This window comes from Atractosteus spatula, chromosome 6, assembly GCF_055471065.1.
Source record: "Atractosteus spatula isolate fAtrSpa1 chromosome 6, fAtrSpa1.hap1, whole genome shotgun sequence".
NCBI lineage: Eukaryota > Metazoa > Chordata > Actinopteri > Semionotiformes > Lepisosteidae > Atractosteus > Atractosteus spatula.
In genome coordinates, this window is record NC_142711.1 from 51,561,966 (window position 1) to 51,582,268 (window position 20,303).

Sequence of the window (20,303 nt, forward strand, 5' to 3'; positions counted from 1 at the left end):
TGCATTTTTTGGTTTAGTCGAGTAGGCTACTATACTATAATGCAGACAGTGTTATAGTTAATAAAGTTCTTGATTCTCCAATTGAATAGCTACCAACCACAGACAGTGGAAGCAAACCCAATGCCATCTTGATTCATTTTAAAATGTCTTCTATAGCATGCCAAGTGAAAAGCAGGTTTAAACAACACTGTCAGTCTCCCTCACCTAGCTACACTGCCACACAACTATAATTATGTGCAACTAAGCACCCATTATAGAATCTGGACTTGATTGCAATAGTACATGTTTTCACTGCATGTACCTGCATTTCCTGATCTTTAAATTGGCTGTCAAGCTTGCACATGCGAACACAGCTATGATTACTGTGTCCACGGCGCTAGGTCCGACATTGTGGAAAAATCTGGAAGAAGCAATTGTCATCAGTTTCAGAATTGGTGAAAGTCATACTGCATATTGTCTCTGCAAAGTAATGAAACCATTTTTTCCGTTCTCATTAATATGTTCTTAAATGTTTTTCAAGTTCTGTCCTAGAATTGAGGTTTAAAGTTCCTTCCAGTCTCCCCCTCATCTGTTGCTCTCTTCATCCATGGTTTCTTTTGGAAACTTGAAACCTTTTGGCCTAGTTTTTCTTCTAAGTAAACAATGTAAGGATTGTTTGAATGTTTTAAATTAGAAATGAAAAATCTGTGACTGTGTGCCTAGTATGGCTTTTCCAGGGACAGGAAAGAGCTTTTATTTTCTGGCCCACTGCAGGCTTGGGAGTATAACAGACATGGGAAACGTCGGCTTATCAGCCTGATTGGACTGTTTTGGTCAGGGAAACCCTCACAAATTTGGCTTATATGCGTTTGTCATTTTAGCCATTTCTTTGATCAGCAGATTTCATGCCTATCTTAAATGCTGTTTTTTGCATGAATGATCCTGAGAGCACGACCATGAATCCTGACACCTGTTGTGTGCAGTTGGGAATCTCCTCATGGTGTAATTTCAAGTATAGACACCTGTGACATTGTCAAGGGTGGGGTATGCAGGAAGCACATCTATTTCTCAAAGATGTGTCCCATATAAATTCAGTGGAATATACATAAGAATCTAATAGATTAAACAGGTGGGTAGCTGCGTCAGCATGCGTAGGCTGCAAAGGAACAAGTAATAGGTTTATTCCATGCTGAAAAAAAGAAGAAAGAGAACACAACGTTTCTGCCGTGGAGCCTTCTTCAGGTGTGAGGCTTCTTCAGGCTCCACGGCCGAAACGTTGTGTTCTCTTTCTTCTTTTTTTCAGCATGGAATAAACCTATTACTTGTTCCTTAATAGATTAAACATTACAACATTCAAATTAGTATTGTTTCTGCAGAGTACTAATCACTTCATCTTTTTAAGGGTAATTTCCTGTTTCAGAATGTTTCATTTCAGATTTGTTTTGGGGTGATGTTGTAGGGAAGTGCACTAATATGCATGGTAAATGCAGCAAGAAGCAGGAGGGTCACTTAATGACTTGTAAGTTACCCGTCAGTATTTTTCAACAAAACATTCAGGAAGTACTGTGTAAGCTGTCGAAAACTGAGATGAGCTTTATTTTTTCTTTGAAAACATATACAGTGCATATGCAGACCCCTCCACTTTTTCTAAACTTTGTTGTGTTGTAGGCTTATTTCAAAATGGATTGAATTGATTTTTTTTTGCCATCAATCGACACGCAATACCCTATAATGAAAAAGTGAAAACAGGTTTTTAGGAATTTTTGCAAATTTATTAAAAAAACTGAAATCTCTCATTTACATAAGTATTCAGACCCTTTACTATGACACTCCTGATTGAGCTCAGATGCAACCTATTTCTTTGATCATCTTTGAAATGTCTCTAGAACTTGATTGAAGTCACCCTGTGGCAAATTCACTTGATTGTACATGATTTAGAAAGGCCCACACCTGTCTTTATAAGGTCACACAGTTCACAGTGCATGGCAGAGTACACACCAAGCCATGAAATCCAAGGAACTCTCTGTAGTACTCCGAGATAGGATTGTGTAAAACATTGGCAATGTATTGAAGGTTCCTAGGAGCACAGTGGGCTCCATTATTGTCAAATGAAAAAAGTTTTGGACCACCAAGACTCTTCCTAGAGCTGGCTGTCTGGGAAAATTGGGTATTCGGGCAAGAAGAGCCTTGGTCAGGGAGGTGACCAAGAACTCAAAGGCCACTCTAACAGAGCTTCAGAGTTCCAGTGGGAGAACCTCCTGGAAGGACAACCATTTCTGCAGCACTCTATCAATCAGGTCTCTATGTTAGAGTAGCTAGATGGAAGACACCCCTGAGTAAAAGACATATGACAGCCCACCTGGAGTTTTCCAGATAACACTTAAAGGACTCTGAGAGCATGAGGAAAAAGATTCTCTGGTCTTGGACTAGGGTGGAAACTCACCTTTCAGCATGACAACGATCTGAAGCACACAGCCAAGACAATGCTGGAGTGGCTTCGGAACAAGCCTCTGAATGTCCTTGAGTGGCCCAGCCAAAGCCCGGACTTGAACCCCATAGAAAATCTGTGGAGAGACCTGAAGATTGCAGTTCACCGACACTCCAATCTGACAGAGCTTGAGAGGATCTACAAGGAAGAATGGGAGAAACTGCCTAGATCTTGGTGTGCAAAGCTGGTAGAAGCATACCCAGGAATACTTGCATCTGGCGGTCCTACAAAATACTGAATAAAGGGTCTGAATACTTATGTAAATGGTATTTATTTTTAATAAATTTGCAAAAAATTCCTAAAAATGTGTTTTCGCTTTGTCATTATGGGGTATTGTGTGTCGATTGATGGCAAAAAAGAATCAATTAAATCCATTTTGAAATAAGTCTACAACACAAAGTTTGGAAAAAGTGGAGGGGTCTGAATTCTTTCTAAAGGCACTGTACATATCTTCATGCAGATCTTTAATAAATGCACCTATTGTAGTGTGTGGAAAAAAAGCTTGAATTGTTCCTGAAATTAGCAATGCCCCCATCAACAGGGTATCCAGTGGTTAAATGAGTGTGACACTGATATTATCCATAAGTCTCAGTCACCAAATCTAAACTAAATCAAGGATTTATGAGATATTCTTGAGCAACGCCTGAAATTGCGTTTTCCAGCTCCATCATCCAGGTGTGAGCTGATCGACTTTGTCGAAGACTGGTAATGCATCCTTCCTGCAGAGTTCCAGACGCTAGGCAGGGCTGATGCCACAGCCCTGGTAGCAAAGTGCACAATTAAGTGATTCCATCTTGGCCTTGACAAGCTGTTGAATTCAGGCGTTTATATGTGAACCACAGCACCAAGGGGCAAAATAATGGGAGTGTGGAAACATTCTGAAAACCACTAAGAGGATGGTTAGATGCAAGATTTATGCAAAGAGCAGCAAAGCTGTGATAAATCAGCTTAAACGAAAACATTCCCTGCGTGTAAATGAGAACGGAAAAAGAAAATGAGAGAGAAAGCATGTGTTTCTGCCCACTTAAGAATAATGCAGTACAAGCAATGCTGAAAAGCAGTCAAGGTACATAAGATATGCTACATTTCTGTTAAAAGATTGATTTTGTTTGTTTTTTGGGGGAATGTTTTGAATATTTCATTAAGACTGAAAATGGTTGTGCAATTAACTCCTACTTAATTCCAGCATCATTTGTTCTTACAGAATTGTCTTTTCCAGTGTGCGATTGACTGTAAATTGGTTGCATTCAAGAACATATTCGAGCACAATGTTAATTTTTTCTGAATACAAAATGGCACCTCATTAGGATCTGTTTAATGGCTTTTGGAGCCTATTTACTTTTCTGAGGGAACATTCTGAACTTTTTGCAAAGGTCAGGATTTTCTTCGATAAGGTGCTGTAGACTTTTCATGTTCCTGTTCTGTTTCATGTTAGGTGGCATTTTCATTCATTGGCGAGTGCAGTGGTTTAAATCGCATCTAATGGAACAGTTAAACTAAAGGGTTATGCAAAATACTTTTGGAGGTATGGTGAATGGTGTCAAGTAAACTACCCTTCCTTGTAGACCCATAACTAGGATTTGTAGAGTGGAGCTCAGCTTCCCCTTGTGGTCACAGCATAGTAATGGAAGTAGGCGGTCAGTCATAACTTTGGATGTCTGAAAGGGGGGAGGAAACCAGAATACATTGCAGAAATTGACATTCAGAGAACATGCAGGTTTCACAGAGGCAGGTAGTGAAGGCTGTTAAGCACTACGTTCTTTATGCTGCCTCATACATTAATTAGCACTGTATAAGTACAGGAAAATTATACATAAGGACAAGGAAATTGTTCTTTCCATATTTTCAGAGATTTGTCTATATTTACTTCTTTATTATACATTTAGCAGTGGTTATTGTGAGATTTAAAATAGTTTGATTGAGGGAGTGCTTGATTTGTGTATTCCCATCTTTCACTCTTTTAACATTGTTGTTCAGTTTATTAGTCTCCCTGATATTTTAACGGTGTTTAAAATTTTTCATAATTTCCACTTCAGAATCAGAACGTACTCTGTTTACATAAACAATAGTGAAGTGCGTATTTGCAGTGTGGAGTTCCCAGTCATTTCCACACAGTTTTACAAGGGGTTGTATTTTGTGATGGTCATGGAATATGAACACACTGACTCAAAAGTGTTTAATGATGAAAAAATATTGATCAAGAAAGTATTCCCAGGTGGTTCAGATAAGGACTGGAACTCATAGATCACAAGTTTAGGCTCTTCAAATCCCTAGTGGAGAAACACTGATCATCGTGGTTATAAAGTTCATTCCAGGATATGCCACAAAGATCTTTTCTTTTAAAAAGAAAAATAGAAGAAATCATTGAAGTGGACAATTTGTACTTTTTGCAGCATGTCACCATTGTGGCTTTTGCCTTTCCCTTGTGTGGAAAAAGTATTTCATTTCATATTTTAAAACAGTGTTACGTCGCAGCCGATGACTGTCTTGAGTGTCAGATTCTGATAGTGGCTTGTACTGTTGTTATCTTTTTGCTTAGAAAATAGAAAATAATTTTTCTTTCATTCATTTGGACTTTTGATTTGATTTCTTTGTGCCTTATTTTGAGCTTGAAAATGTTCCAACCCATTTTGAAATATTTCAAGTACAGGAAGACTTGGATGCTGTTGTTTCAGACAGGTGGAACTATTATCATGATATGCCAAACTGTTATTATACAGGACACTTTTTACTCTGTACTCTGTACCATTGTTCTTCTAAGCATACAAAAACCTTTTTTCTCTCACAAAAGATGGTGCAGTGCATAAATCAGATGTGGAGCACAGCAGCGTTATGACAAGGGATCTTTTTCAGCGTGTAGCGAGCATGGCACAGTGGTGACTCAAACGGTGATACAGGCAACCTTTTCAAGATTGATAGATTGGTAATGTGCTAAATAGATAGCAGAGCATTGCAGAATGCAGCTTTGTACCAGACATGATAAAGAAATGAATGCCACCTGATCTATGAAAGCTATTGCCCCTATATCATCCGGTGCAAATGAGGATTTCAAGTGACTGCCACACTGGTTTGGTGACTTGCTGCTGTGACATTTAAATAGGATTTTCTGAATCATACATCTTTACTGGCCGAAGGGCACAGTTAATATTGGGATATTTAAAACAATTTATATTAATTGGACTCTTTTAGGTCACAGTCCAATTTATAGTGCGAAGACTCTACTGATACAATCATGATGCCGTGAAAGGGAGCTTTAATAATGTTACAGTTTTTATTCAATATATGAACTGATGGAAACTATGATTTTTGGGGTCTACTTGAGATATCGTGAGCAACGTTCATAATGTATGTTTTTATCATTAGCTTTTTTTTTTTCTTTTACAGCTTACTTGGTGACCAAGAGACTTCTCCCTGAGGAGCCAATAAGTAGACGGCTCATGACTTCTGACCAGGATACAAAAGTTGTAGCTGAACCGCAGGTGCAGCAAGTTCAAGAAGCAAAAGAGAGTTCTCATCTGGTAGGTGCATTTTTCTCATTGATCTTTCAGTCTTTCACACTGTTTCCACTAAGAATATCAGTAGCTTCTGTTAAAAGAAGCTTTTTCTTGTTTTTAATCTGCATAGCAATATGACCAAATATGTCTGGTTTTAATATTGTGCAGAGCCCTGTTTGAACTCTGAATTATTGATGAGCAGTCGCTGATCTCATTCAGAATAATCTGTAGAATAACTGCCTATTCCTGGAACATATCCTTTGAGTCTTACGAAACCGGTACACTGAGTTATTTTGATAGGGTTTGGTCAAGGATATCCCATACTTATTTAGTGGAGCTCATTTCCAGTGATTTGCTATAGGGATTGGAATCCTTAACATGATGTCCTTGATTTAATGATTGCTATTTATTTAATATTGCAAGATACATACTTTCTGCATATAGTTTAACTCAATTTATGATATGCTTCTAAAACTTGCAATTTCATCAAATTCTTTACAATTTAAATATGTAACCTCTAGTTTTACAGTATTTAGACTGGAATTAATTTGTGCCAACCCTCCAGTTAGTGCTAATTCCTAATTTTAAAAATACAGAAATGCTTCAGTTCTTCCATTATTTACAGTACCTTGACTTATAGCTATGGACTTTCCTAATGTTTTTCTTCCTCTTTTATTCAATAATGAGTAAATATGGAAATGTTTTTTAGTGTCATCAACCTATATGCAGGAAATTCTGTATTATGTCTGTAATGAGTAAACATCCCCATAAATAGTTTCTGCAGAACAACTAATCAGACAACTCTCAGTTTTAGAGTGTTTATGTTTAGGTTAAGATTATCTTCCTCCTATTTAACCAAAGGACAAAATAATTCTAAGGTTTTATCTTGGTCGTTTTTTATTTTCACACTCATTCTTCAGTTTGAGTTGCTCAAAGACAGATGTATTTAGACATTATGTTTTCTGAATTGTTTAGTGTACATAGCGAATGTAATTGCTTTACACATACAAAACAGACTGAAAGTGATTTGTTTTTTTCTTTCTGGCCTGTGAGTTCCTTATGTTATTTATTTGCCTTTGGAGATATCCTAAGAATACTTAAATTCTGTTTTGCCTATATAGGGAATTTAGGTTAATCATAATATGTTGCTTCCTTTTCCTTTCTAAAGGATCTCAAAATACTTTACATAAAGGAGAAGGCCTCTCCATCCACTTCTGACCTGCACCCACCTTATTAATATGTGCCAGCCATTATGTACCAGCAGCTCCACTACATAGTGCTTAAGGTGAAGAAGTGAACAGTTGCGTCACCAGTTGAATTAAGGGGGAACTTCAGGAAGGCAGGATTGTACAAATCCAGAGTGGAATTTCCTCCTGTACCACAGTGTTTCTGGTCATAATACTAGAGGATTAGGAAATTCGGAACAAGAGGGAAGAGTAATGTTGTTAGGAAACATTCATCTGTAGCAAAAATGGTATCCTCATATTCGACACTCACTGCCCACCGCTGGATTAAGCTTAACATTGACTGTGAATGAAATGTTTTCTTATATGAGAGCAATATTACTGCTTAATCACATAAACATCCTCTTTCACTGCTCACCACCACTACATGAAGCAGTGTCAAGTAAACATTCACTCCTATCTGTGCTACAAGGCACAGAAAAAGCTATTTTGTAGTTGCAAAATTACAAAACAGTACTGAAAAGTTATCTTAATGTGTTTTCTGGGAGCATGTGCTTCCTTGAGCTGGTACTTTTGTTCAAGTCTGCCATTATTTTAATAGAACAGCTTTGTTCTTTTGGTAATACCTTAAGGAAATTTGAGTATAGATTATTTCAGTCTAATCATTAAATTATATTCATTGAGAAAGGAAAGGCTAGTGTTATTATGCAGATAAAGTAATTCTGATTAGTGTTTTAATAAGTTGGAGGATGTGAATAATTGAATAAGGGAGGTTATTCTTTAAAATAGAATCAGGTCCTGACACCAGCTTGTCTTACATAAAGTTATATAATTAGACAGTTATGAATCATCTGTTTTAGGGGAATAGGTAGTTGTAATGCTGACAGTTACTTGTTTTCTTTGTTGTTCTGCACAATATTGTAACAGACAGCAAAGGTAAAAATACAAATATTAATGAAAAAACAACGTTCAATACAATTCTGTTTAGATATTTGGAAACCTTCAAATATTGACACCTTACCTTTTCCCATCTATTAATCTGCCCTACATAGATTTTTCCTTATTCTGAATAGTGCATCACTAAAGAAGTGAGAGCTTTATTTTAGTCTGGTGTATACCACAAAGAAGAATTAAATATTTCTACTGCTATAAGACAACACTGCCTTATCTAAACCCTAGAGTGTCCTCAGTGGACATGGCTTGTCATTTGGTCTGTCATGGTGCTTTCCTGTCTTTGTGCATTTTAAGTCTATCCTGTATTCCATTCTGAACGTTTACCCTTATTTATCCTGCCTCAAGGCTCACTTTTCCTATGTATTCAAGAAGGCTGACATAACAACCTTGCTAAGAATCTTCTGTTAATTGTTAAATATTATTAGTCAAATTGCTTGGCCACATGAATTTGTGGCCATTGTGATGTAACAGGGGACAGCTGTGCAAAAGTAAAGGGGTACTTTAAGGTGAAATCGAAACATTTAGAAAATCCGACCCGTAACAGTATTGTAAAGACATAACATGTCCATCATGGTAAAGCCAGTCATCACATATTGAACATGAGTGGGCTATCCTTGACTGATCCCTGCCAAATTTTTCAAGTTCTTTTGGGAACGCATCTTATAGATTTTGTCCCAGGAAATGAGGATTGCAGACAGGATTGCTGAAATCATCCACACAATATGCAAGTGCATTTGTGTCTACAGGTCATTGTGGGTCTGGCATTTAAATTGTGAGTGACAAGAGCATCTGAGTCCTTCACACAGATATAAATGGGTTATTTTGGTCACTGGGTGTTCTCTAAGGCAGAGTGCTGTTTCATTTACTTTGCAGAACATACTGCTTATAGTACCGGTCGGTATAAGTGGAGTACTGTTCTGAGCATGGGTTGCTGCTTTAGTAAAGAATTAAACACAAATCAGCCGAATGAAAGAACAAGCCTGCTGCAGACAGCTGTTGAAGAGGAGTCAAATAAGGAAGGGGTGAGGAACCCGGACTCTGTTTTAGCTGAAATGGATATACACGAGGACCTACTTGAACATGTGGACAAAAGTAACAGGAGAGATTGCAGTTTCGCAACTGACCCATCAGCTAAAAAGAGCAGCTTGGAGCATGTGCCTAGTGAAAATTTATTTTGGACTTGTCCCATTCCCAATCACGGGACTCAGCATCCGCCTATTAATAAACCACTTTCTCAAAAGTGTACAAACAGTGAAGAAGGTGACGGAAAAACAGACATGAGCCAAAGGGACATCGGTTTTCAAAATCGCTCTATTGGAATATTTGCAGGAACAATTAATGGGGCTGAGGATAAGATTATCTCGGACGATATGATAAGGGAAACTTCTGTGCAAGGAGTGCTTGCGAGTCGCACGGAGGAATCTGAAGAAAAGAGCTACGTTATTAATTCTGTAACAGAAATGCATTCAGAAAACCCGATTCACTTGACACAGAAAAAAATGACCAAGGATTTTTCTTGTCTTGAGAACTGTGTAACCTCAGACATTGAAAAAGCTGCCGTAAGAGAGAAATGTCTGAAAAACAGAAATACTTTAGAAGAAAGTACTTATCTTTTGAAAGAGGAAACCAAGGGACTAGTGGATGAAACACCATTTCAACCAGGAAATAAAGACTCTTTAAGTCTGAGGAATGAAACTTGTCTGCAAGAACACAGTTCGTGTTTCACTTCAAATGAGGGGCACAGTTTTAAAACGAGGACCCAGACTTTCTATAATATCTGTCCAATAGACATAGCTGATTTAGAACATGAGTGGGGATCACCTTCTGCCACGCGGGAAGGGATTGCAGTAGACTTAAATCATTCATCAGCTGCAGAAAAGGGAATGTGGAATGTGGTGTGGTCTCCAACTATGGAAGAAGGAATTTCAACACTGCAGCCTGTGAAAATAACAGCTGCTTTGGAGTCACAGCAGCCTGAGATTTCACTAGAAAATGGAGTGCACCAACACGTGCCGAGCACCTTGGTGGAAAACAAGCCTATACGAGAGGACCTTTTTAACCAGGATGTGCAGACGAATTTTGGGACCACACATGTAACAGATCCACAGGCCTTGACGAGTGCAGACGCCGAAAACAAGAGCCGTTACAGTCTGACCTTCTCTGAAAAGGCAAAGAACGAAAAAGACACATCTCCGAGTTTGACGGCTCCTTTGTCTGATAATGTGGATCTCCTTGGCCCAGGGTGTAATGGACCAGATTGTGTGGTTATTAATGGGAAAGTCGGGAGTGCAGAAACCTGTTATAGCCTTAATACAGCAGAGAAACTTGGTGACTCTGGGCCCGACGTATTGGGGACATTTCTTCATGAGTCTATGGGAACGACTGATGCTAACATACCACATGGCAGTCCCTCCAAGCTGAAATGTACTACGTGTTTATGTAGTTACAACATCAAATCTTGGGCTTTAAGTTCACAGGAAACCACAGGCATGTGCAAGTTCTGTGATACAAGGGCAAAAGTAAGAGCTCTCTTAAATATGCACAATATTCAGTCAGTTCAGTCTGAAATTGGGGATAAAATACCTCGTCTTGATTGGTCTGGGCAGGAGAATAATGATACGGACATATTGGCTGCAGACTTTTCCACATATCCAAATGAGATGGTAAAAGTGACTTGTGAAGAGCAGGCATTAAAAATACCTTTCAGTGCCACAACTTGTACATCAAGTGTTTTAACTCAGGGCCAGACAGAAGAAACAGATGGCTTAAGTAACCGAGCCCACACAGGACAAGAGGCTTCGGAATCTGAGCGGAGCAGGCTAAAATCTGATCTGTATGATAATTCAGACAGTCTCGCTGATGACGTGAATCAACACCTGATCTCTAATACTCAGAAGGATCTCTGTCACAATGGCGAAAATAAAGGGAATAAAAATGGGGCTTTACCAGCTGACTGCAATAGTGAGAATAGCTATCAAGCAGCAACTGAATTGGTCCTCCCTGATATTAGCAGCAGAAGAATAATGGAAAAAAGATCTGAATCCTACCCGTTAGCAACATGGGAGCATTTAGATGATAAAGGTAAAATATGCCTTAAACAGTCTGAAGCATTTGACACAGACAGTGATGTCAGCTCAGTTTCTATAGCAGCAAGGTCAGATGTGAGTAGGAGGGTATTACATTATAGCAAGACTGGATTATGGGATACATGTTTGCTTCATTTAAGTGGAGATGATTTAGACACAGCATTTGACTCTGTACACGCAGCAAAGGATACACAAGAATCTACTGAATCTGTGATGCAGCAGAGTGACTTGATAATGAAACATGACACGGAAATCTGCCAGAAGGACTCTGAAGCTGCTTTTATAGCTCATAATGGAGGCAATACGTTAAATGACAACAGGGACTTGAATAACAAATGCCATGCACTCTCTCCTGTGCCAAAATGGCCTGCAGTGCTGGAAAACTGCAAGTGTGCATCTCGGAAAAACAGCTGGCCAGATCATGGCTTCTGTGCTGTAGATTCTGATCAGTGTGAGCCTTCTGATGGCACATTATGCTCGTCTGCTGAATGCAAACAAGGAGTCTGTGAAGTACAAGATGCTGAGAGTGACAAGCAAGAGGATGGAGTAGCAGAGGATTTTAAAGAAATACAGCTGCTACATTTGCCAGAGGACTGGTCATCAACAGGCTTTAAGATAAAAGACCAAGTGGGAATTTGTAACGATACAGTTCTTGAATTGCATAATTACCAGGGAACTGTCCTAGCTGATCAACAACTGGAACCGCAAATAAAACGGAGTGAAGCACATGGGAGAGATGAAACCAGACTCGTGATGTCTGATACAGATATGAGAGCTGTGACACAACAATTTGCAAGTGATGTTATAATAAGTAACGGTGGTAGGAAAACTTTGAAATCATATGATTCAAGGGACACGGTTAATGAAATCTGTAGCCATAATTTGGAGGCAAGTGCTGAAAAGGACGTTATCCAAAGTGCTTTAAATGTGGATCCCGATCAGATAGATTTGTATGCCTCCACGCCTTCTTACGAAATGCATCCGTTTACTGAAAAGGACTCTCCTGAAAACACAGAAACGGAAGAGCATCAGGATAGAAGTCACATACCCAAAGGGGACGGAAATGATGGCATGCTAAATGTGGTGTCAGACCTTTCAGAAAACAGTAAAGAAAAGCAAGGAAAGGGGGTTTCGAAGGATTACCTTCTGCCGTGGTTGGAGGATCTGTCGCAGCATGAGGAGCTACAGCATCGGTTTTCTGGAGAAGGATCCCCAGAATGTCCAGTGGATACCATATGGAATATAAATTACTCCGATATTGCTATAGAGAGCAACCTGCTGCAGATGGCCAAACCCCAGACATTTGTTGCACCACAAGATTTACAGGCTGCTGTAGCTTTCATGGCTGCTTATCCTTATAGTTTAATGGTTTCTGACAGTTCATGTTTGTGGGATTGGCAGCATGACTGCAGTGAACTTGTGAGTATTTAATTTTATATATATATTTTACAAAGTTGTGGTTTTTGCCTACATACCATTTTTTTTCTTGTTGCATTTTGATTGTTCTTCACAGTAATAGGTTTAGCTTTTTATCAGTCAGATGTTGATTAGCTTACTCCTGTCTACAGTTAAGATTTTTCAAACCTTTAAGTGGGAGCTGTGGGTCTTTTGAAGGTCAGTTTTTAGAGTTCGTTACACTTTTTTAAAATTGCCAACATTACGATATGGTCTTTATAAAATGCCTACCTACATGTAGTATAGATTGAATTATGATTGGGCCTATATTTTAAGTATACCCCATCCAAGACCAGTCAGTACCCAGTCTGAGCGTGAGCGTGTCAAAATGTTTTCAAACTAGAGTCCCAAATATCCCAAATCCTGCAGTCTGTAATGTGACTAAGAAAACTAAGGCAAGTTATGTACAGTCTGTTTATAATTTCTGGTTGACCTACATAAATGTCTTATATCTGTAATGAAAGAGTTGTTACTACTCCCTCAAAAAACAAACTAAACTTAGTTTTTTTTAGGTTCCTTCATTTTCCTTTCATTTCTTCTCTTACCCTGTGTCATTTTCGAATGACTTATTGAAATGTCTGACTCGTGAACCACAGACAGATCATTGTCCTTTCTGAGGGGTGCCAGTAGCCTCTTGCTTCTTCTGCACTGGCACATGTTCAAAGAATCCAGACCAACAAAGACAAAACGGAAAGCAAGCCAAAGCACAGCTGAAGTTAAGAGTATACGCAAGAGATTTTGAGGGCAGTCCTTGGTACAGTCAAAGTTATAAGTACTAGTGACTTGTATAAAGGGGGAGAAAGGGTTTTGTCTGCTCCTATTATGCATTTTTCCATGTCACAATCAGTTATTGTAGATATTTCCTTTGTGAATGGTGCAGATTTATTTTACAAAATATTTTTTAATGGTGTATTCCGATTTGCAAAGAGATTTCAGACACCAAAATGGAAGTTATCTGCAGTTGAAGTGGAGTCCAAAGTAAAGCTGATTCAAGTAATGGTTGAACTATCATCAAAGATTGAATGCCCACGTATAATGTGTAGGACCAGGTTTTTATGTGGTTTGGAAATTCAGTTCAATTTATTTTTATATAGCACCTCTCACAACAAGGTTGCCCCAAGACATTTAACAAAGCTGTGAGACAGTACATGACATTACTTGTAATGTGTGTTTATTGCCACCACTCTTGTTAGGGCTGGAGACTAAGACCACCTGTTTATCTGCCTTCATCTGTAACCCCTTCATGTGCTAACAAGACATGTGGGTTTTGTTGTAGAATCTTATTTTTCAAACTGAGCATTTTTCTTATGATTCAAAAATCATAAGATTTTCTTGTGATTCAAAAATCTCTATGTACTTGTATAAATAGGAATACATTGGTTTATGAATGTCATTATGAATCTGGACTTTTGTAATGCAGAATTTAGGCCAGTCAGCTCAGTTTTAACATGTTCTTCTGAGTGTGGGGAAAAAGAGTGAAAAAACTTTCATCAAAACTGACAACATAGAAGGGTGAATTAACTTGCATAAGAGGAGTCTTGATTTAAAATAGGATTTACATCTCAACATATTAAACAATACAACATTTTTTTGTACTAAATTTCATCCAAATAAGCCATTACTCTTCTGTGTGTTTTTTTGTTTTAAATGCAGCAGGTGTGAGATTGTTAAAGCTCCTATGGAGATGACATTCAGAAAATGAAAGCACACGGAACAAACCTTTTTTAACCATTTTTAGTTCAATTATTGTTTTGGTTAGAAATCTGTTGAATTTCAGAAATTTGTTTACACGGGGGTCTTGTCAGAGGAGGTATTTGGTGAGAATTTATCCCTGTGTTTTGAGATATCACTGCCACACCCAAGTCTTTATATTTATTGCAAGAAGAGTGAAACATAACTCAACATGTGCAGCCTAATTCTATTGTTTGAATATTTTCTCATGCGCTCAAGGTGCTTTTAGAGATGAAATTTCATGTTCTTTAATCTGGTGTGTTTGACCTGCTGCTGAAATTGTATGTAACTCTCTACGAACTGTTTGACATCAAACAGGTTTTGTCCTATGTTCAGGGCAACATATTGCTGCATGTAGCTATAGACTTGATCCTTTCTGAGAGGGTGGGATTTTCCTTAAACATTGTCATTTCACCAAGAACAAGTTTATCAATGTAAAACTACATTTAAGGTTTTAAGGTTCAAGATGCGTAGGAACTCAGTTTTCAGTACTCATTCTAAAGACAAGACTTTAATTCCAGCTCGTCTCTTAATGACCAAAACAGATCATGACCGGTTTGATGGGATCATTTTAACATCATTGCCCGCCTCTTCAGTTACTGCAACTTTAAGAGAGACAGAGACTGAGAAAACATTCAGACACATCAGGACAGGACATCACTGCATTAAGATATTTTTACTTTCTCATACTGTCATTTAAATAGTTGTGTAATTCTTTTTGAATATGCAAGGTTTAGCTTATCATGCCATACCACGTGGGTATTTAAATTCCTTGGTGTTTTGAAGTATAATTTGATATATGTGTTTATGGTGATTTCCCAGCATTAGCGAAACACAACAGTCTGTGAGCATTATTTTATTAATATTTCAGAATATTATTAGCAAAGTACCAAAACAACTGTTCCCTCAGCGTACAAAATCTCCTGCAGGATGTTTTAATTTTAACTTAGTTCTAATTTTTTTCTCTGTCACACGGCTTTTGGGTTGGCATGTATCATGTCATCTCTTTACTTAAGCTGCCATGAATTAAACAATTATCCGAAGGCTTTACATCTGTCCATATTGCTGACGTACATGCGTTATTATTATTTTAATTAAACCCAGCAGTAACCTTCTGAAAACTTGAATATATTTATAGCACCTTTAATATCAAAGCATCTCAAAACAGTTTACAGTGGAGGCACAATCAACAGTACATAGAACATGTTGAGACGCAGATAATTTGATTTTCTGTTCTAGGTTACGAAATGGTAACTTGAAGTTTTTCAGTGACTTTTGAAGATGGAAATACTCTTACATTCTTGGCTGAAGTCTTCGTTAATATAGTTACTTGTAGGGTGTGTACAAAGCTCTATTACCCAGAGTATGGTATCTTGTAATGAGGATGCACTGTGTGCCAGGATTCACATGGGGAGCTGTAAATGGGGGCGGTGTGGTGGCACTGTGGCTAAGGATCTACGCCTGTGGCTGGAAGGTTGCCGGTTCCTATCCTGCGGCCGGCAGAGGAATCCTACTTCGTTGAGCCCCTGAACAAGGCCCTTAACCCCTACTGCTCCAGGGGCGCCGTATAAATGGCTGATCCTGCGCTCTGACCCCAAGCTTCTCTCCCTGTCTGTGTCTCTCATAGAGGGCAAGTTGGGGTATGCAAAAGACAAATTCCTTATACAAGAAATTGTATATGGCCAATAAAGTGATCTTATCTATCTTAATTCAGAATGGCGCACAATCCCTTACTGCAGGTCTTTTAGGTAGAGAGGACCACACTATTCTTCCTTAACATTTCTTCCTTCCTTAAAGGAGGCACCATCCTTTAGCAGATGGTTCCAACAATATCTTCATCATTCTCAACAAAGATTGAACATCGGTTATGTTAACAACACTTGATGATTTCTTTAACAAATCCAACAGAAATATAATTGTAACACTGACAATGATTCCAATCCCTTATTTCTCCTTCCATGTGGAACATTTAATATGGAATCGTGTAACTAATCACTGGGCTTCGTGACAAAAACTTACTGCTGTCAATCTGGCACATCTTAAGGTAAGAGGTCCTGAAACAGGTTTTAAAAGTTTTCACTTTCAGCAAGTGTACAATAGATCATTGATAATGTGTAGGGTTTTAAATTTGGAAAGAGATCAACAAGAGAAATTGTTGCGACTGCCTGAAAATATCTGAACAATGTATTATTTTTGTATACTTTATTGTAGATCAAGACTTACAATAATTGCTTTTTCTCATGCATTAGAAAATACAAGAAGGTGGGGAAGACATATAGAAAATCATAACAGTTGAATTACTTTTTATACAAGTTTTCAACAATCACACTTAATCTAACAAATTAACTTTTCTGCTATTTCTTCAAGAAGCTTCATAACTTTGCAAGACCACAAATAGGTATATGATGTATTGTCACTTTAAGAAAACCTTACATCGACTGTGGAAAGAACGCTCACGGTCGTAGTCTTAAACGGCAATTGACCTAATTTTGCTTCATAGACAGCTCGCCTGAAATAAATACCTTGAAAAAAATTTACCTCGGAAAAAAACATGGTGTGGTCACTGTTCCCTAACGGTTTTCTGACCTCTATTCCCCCACCTCACCCTCATTGAAAATTAGATCAATAAAAGCACTACCTCTGTTGATCTTTCTGAAGGGTAAGGTGACAGCATGTTTTGATTTTAACACTAGTCCTTTTGTTCAAGACATTCCAAACTTCTGACAGACATTTGGCTGATTGAAGGACAAGTACTTAATAAATCAATTTTAAACATCAAACACAAAGTTTTAAATATTCCAAGTGTTCCATAAACTCCAAATGGATATTCACAGTCTGCAGGCTAATGAAAACACACAGCCTTAATTAAAAATACATCAGTAGGCGCCTTACATACCATTGGAGACATAAGAAGTCATGCTTTTAAAAAAAAAAGAAATATCTGCTTTCTATCCTGTTTTATGAAGTACATAAAACTTTTAATTTTAAACATAAATGGGTAAAGTAAAGCATGTGAGCCATGTCACCACCGTTCTTAGACACTAAACATGAAAAATTTATACAAACTGTTGAAGCCGATATCAGATTTTTTTCACGAAACGAAGAGCTGAGATCCTTGGATGAATTACCTGGTCAATGGGCTAGATGTCCACATCTTGTTTGCAACATCTCTTATGTTCTTAAAAAGACATTTCTGGAAATGTTATGGATGAATAGTGTGGTCCTTTCTAACTAAAAGACCTGCACTAAGGGATTGTGCGCCATTCTGAATTAAGATAGGATAGATCACTTTATTGACCATATACAATTTCTTGTATTAGAAATTTGTCTTTTCGTATACCCCAACTTGCTCTCCATGAGACACACAGACAGGGAGAGAAGGTCGGGGTCAGAGCGCAAGGTCAGCTTATATACGTCGCCCCTGGAGCAGTTGGGGTTAAGGGCCTTGCTCAGGGGCCCAACGGAGTAGGATTCCTCTGCTGGGATACAAACCTTGCAGCCACAGGTGCATATCTTTAGCCACAGTCCCACCTCACCACCCAGGAGTGGTTAAGTGTTTTACTTTGCAGGTTTATCTGTCTTCACACCTGCAGACAGACAATTTACAGTTCTGTGGAAATGTTTTGTGGAGTTCAGGGACTGATAGCAACATATAGCAGACATAACTTATCTCTGTTTTTTATGTCCAGAGTTAAGCAATAGGTTTTTGTTAGTGTTGTACCTTGCAGCAAATAGAACGGAAAATGACATATGGTGGTCTGATAAAATTTCACTTAGTTCTTTTATTTCTATTACAATGTTTTCCACGTACATGTGAATACTGCAAAATGTATGGATGTTGTTAATAAAAGAAATGTAAACTAAAATGAGCAATTTAGAATAGGGGAGAAATATAAAACAAATACAATTAACATATTTGGATTTTCAGCTAGACGTTTTGTGCTGCAGATTCAAGCAAATTGAGCAGATGCCAAATGTATAAAACAACTTAAAAAGGAGAATGCTGTTCTCTTATGATCTCTTGACTTTGGACTTAATATCCAATGAATGAAGATTAACAAGGGGTTGATGATAAATAATGAAGAGGGAATTGCAGATACAGTGATTGAATACTTTTCACAGCTTAGAAAGTAAATGATATGACACAGTATGCCTAGGGATGAAGTAAGACCTTGCCTGATATTGGCAATCAGCTGGAGCTGATGTTGTTTTATTAGCAGTACTTGATGTGAGAGGATGCTTCCATAAGCTCTTAAGAGCAGGACTGGCTCACACTGATTGGAAAATTGCTATATTTAAAATTGTTATACTGCTCTAGAAGAAAAACTGCGAAATTACAGGCCAATCAGTCTCCATTTTATGGAGAGAATGTTAAGATCTAAATTAGAATATTTATCTTTATAATATTATATCAGGAATAGGCAAGGACTTTGAAAGGGCAGGTCTTGTTTGACTTGTTAGAGTGAATAGGCTTTAGTAAACAATGGTTACTAAAAGTCAAAGGTCATTGATAAAGTATATTTAGCTTTCCAGGGTTAAATTGATATGGTTCCACAAAAATGTTAATTCTCAAATTGAAAGCTGTAGGAATTCAAGGTGATGCATAAACCAGGCCTGCAGTAATTATGCAATACCATGTAGGATCTGTTTTTGACCAACTGCTTTCTGATTTGCATAAATGATCTTGATTTTAGTGCAGTAAGGTCTCAGCTTTCACAAGGTTTTGGTGCAGAGAACTGTCGCAAATAGCCAAATTCACATATAAACAAGCCTATCACTATACTGTTGTGTAATGTACAATGGCATTAGTTTGTGTGGTTAAAAAAACAACAGTAACTCTCTCTTATATAATTTAAAGTATTAATGTGTTGGCTTCAAGTTAATTAAAATAACATTGATCAACTAAAAGACACATTTGTAATCACAAACTTAGAAATAGGCTGCATGAATCCCTCCTCCAGAGGATGCAGGCACTTTCTCTGCCTTCCTTATTAACTGTGAAAAGGACAATAAAACTGACAGTTAGCCTGTGAAGTCATCTCCAGCCTGTCTTTCCCCATGCCACAGACACAGAGACCCTCGAGCGTTAGTTACAATATTAAATTGAGACCACATTGAGATGCAGATGCTGGTTAGTGGGTGCTTGAGCTGGCAGCAGGAAGAGGCTTACTTACTTAATTTGTCTTATTTCCTAAGCTGTTGTCCCGATAGTTTGAAAGTAGCCCTTAACCTTTGGCTCAGTTGCATCCTGCCTTTTTTTCATCCAATTGAATGTACTGTAGTGTCAGCAAACCTTTTAGATGTGTAGATGACTTAAAAATAAGTGCATTAGCAAACACGTAGGAAACTGCAACGGCATCACTATAGTACCACCACTATAGTGGTGAGCAGACATGAGGTAAATAAAATTTAATATAGACAAGTGCAAAGAATTGGATGCATCTAGTAGACTGTACATTCTAGATACAAAATGGCACTGTTTTTGATAAGGTTATAGGAGGTTTTGTAGGCTCATCATTGTCCACATACAGGGAGCGGAGAAAAGATTGAATGAGCTGAGTTTAGAAACTACAGGTTACAGCACATTATTTTTAATTGTTTTCCTGTTTTTTGTACTAAGCCAGGACTACTTCTGGATGCTGAAGCGGCATTGTGTTTCTAGATTGGGCAGAGTGGGAGCACAGTGTTTCAAATCAATTGGACACAACCGTGCTCTTGTGACATGAAGACATCCATTCTTCTGTTATAAATCATTTTTAGACTGATTTCTGTTATCCATACACCCCTGTGACCAATTCAGAAACAATATCAACAGAATTACACACACCAAACATTTCCCCAAGCAGTTTTTCCTAATTTGGTTGTGGACAAAGGTTCCCTGTAGGCCTTGTTTTAAATTGTGGTATATGTGACTATGCACTTCCCTGCACAC

The 20,303-nt window shown here is 38.1% G+C and overlaps 1 protein-coding gene across 3 annotated transcripts in view; it reads left to right on the plus strand.

The window, feature by feature from the left end:
* Positions 1–20,303, plus strand: part of larp4b (La ribonucleoprotein 4B) — an 83,771-nt gene that overhangs the window by 22,414 nt on the left and 41,054 nt on the right. For 2 of the 3 annotated variants that reach the window (XM_088918301.1, XM_088918302.1), the window contains exon 2: positions 5,852–5,985. In XM_088918301.1, the coding sequence (XP_088774427.1) occupies positions 5,905–5,985 (81 nt within the window). In that variant the 5' untranslated portion in view covers positions 5,852–5,904. Of the gene's footprint in view, positions 1–5,851; positions 5,986–9,022; positions 12,605–20,303 lie in introns of those variants that run through there. The other variant, XM_088918300.1, reaches the window with a different exon arrangement.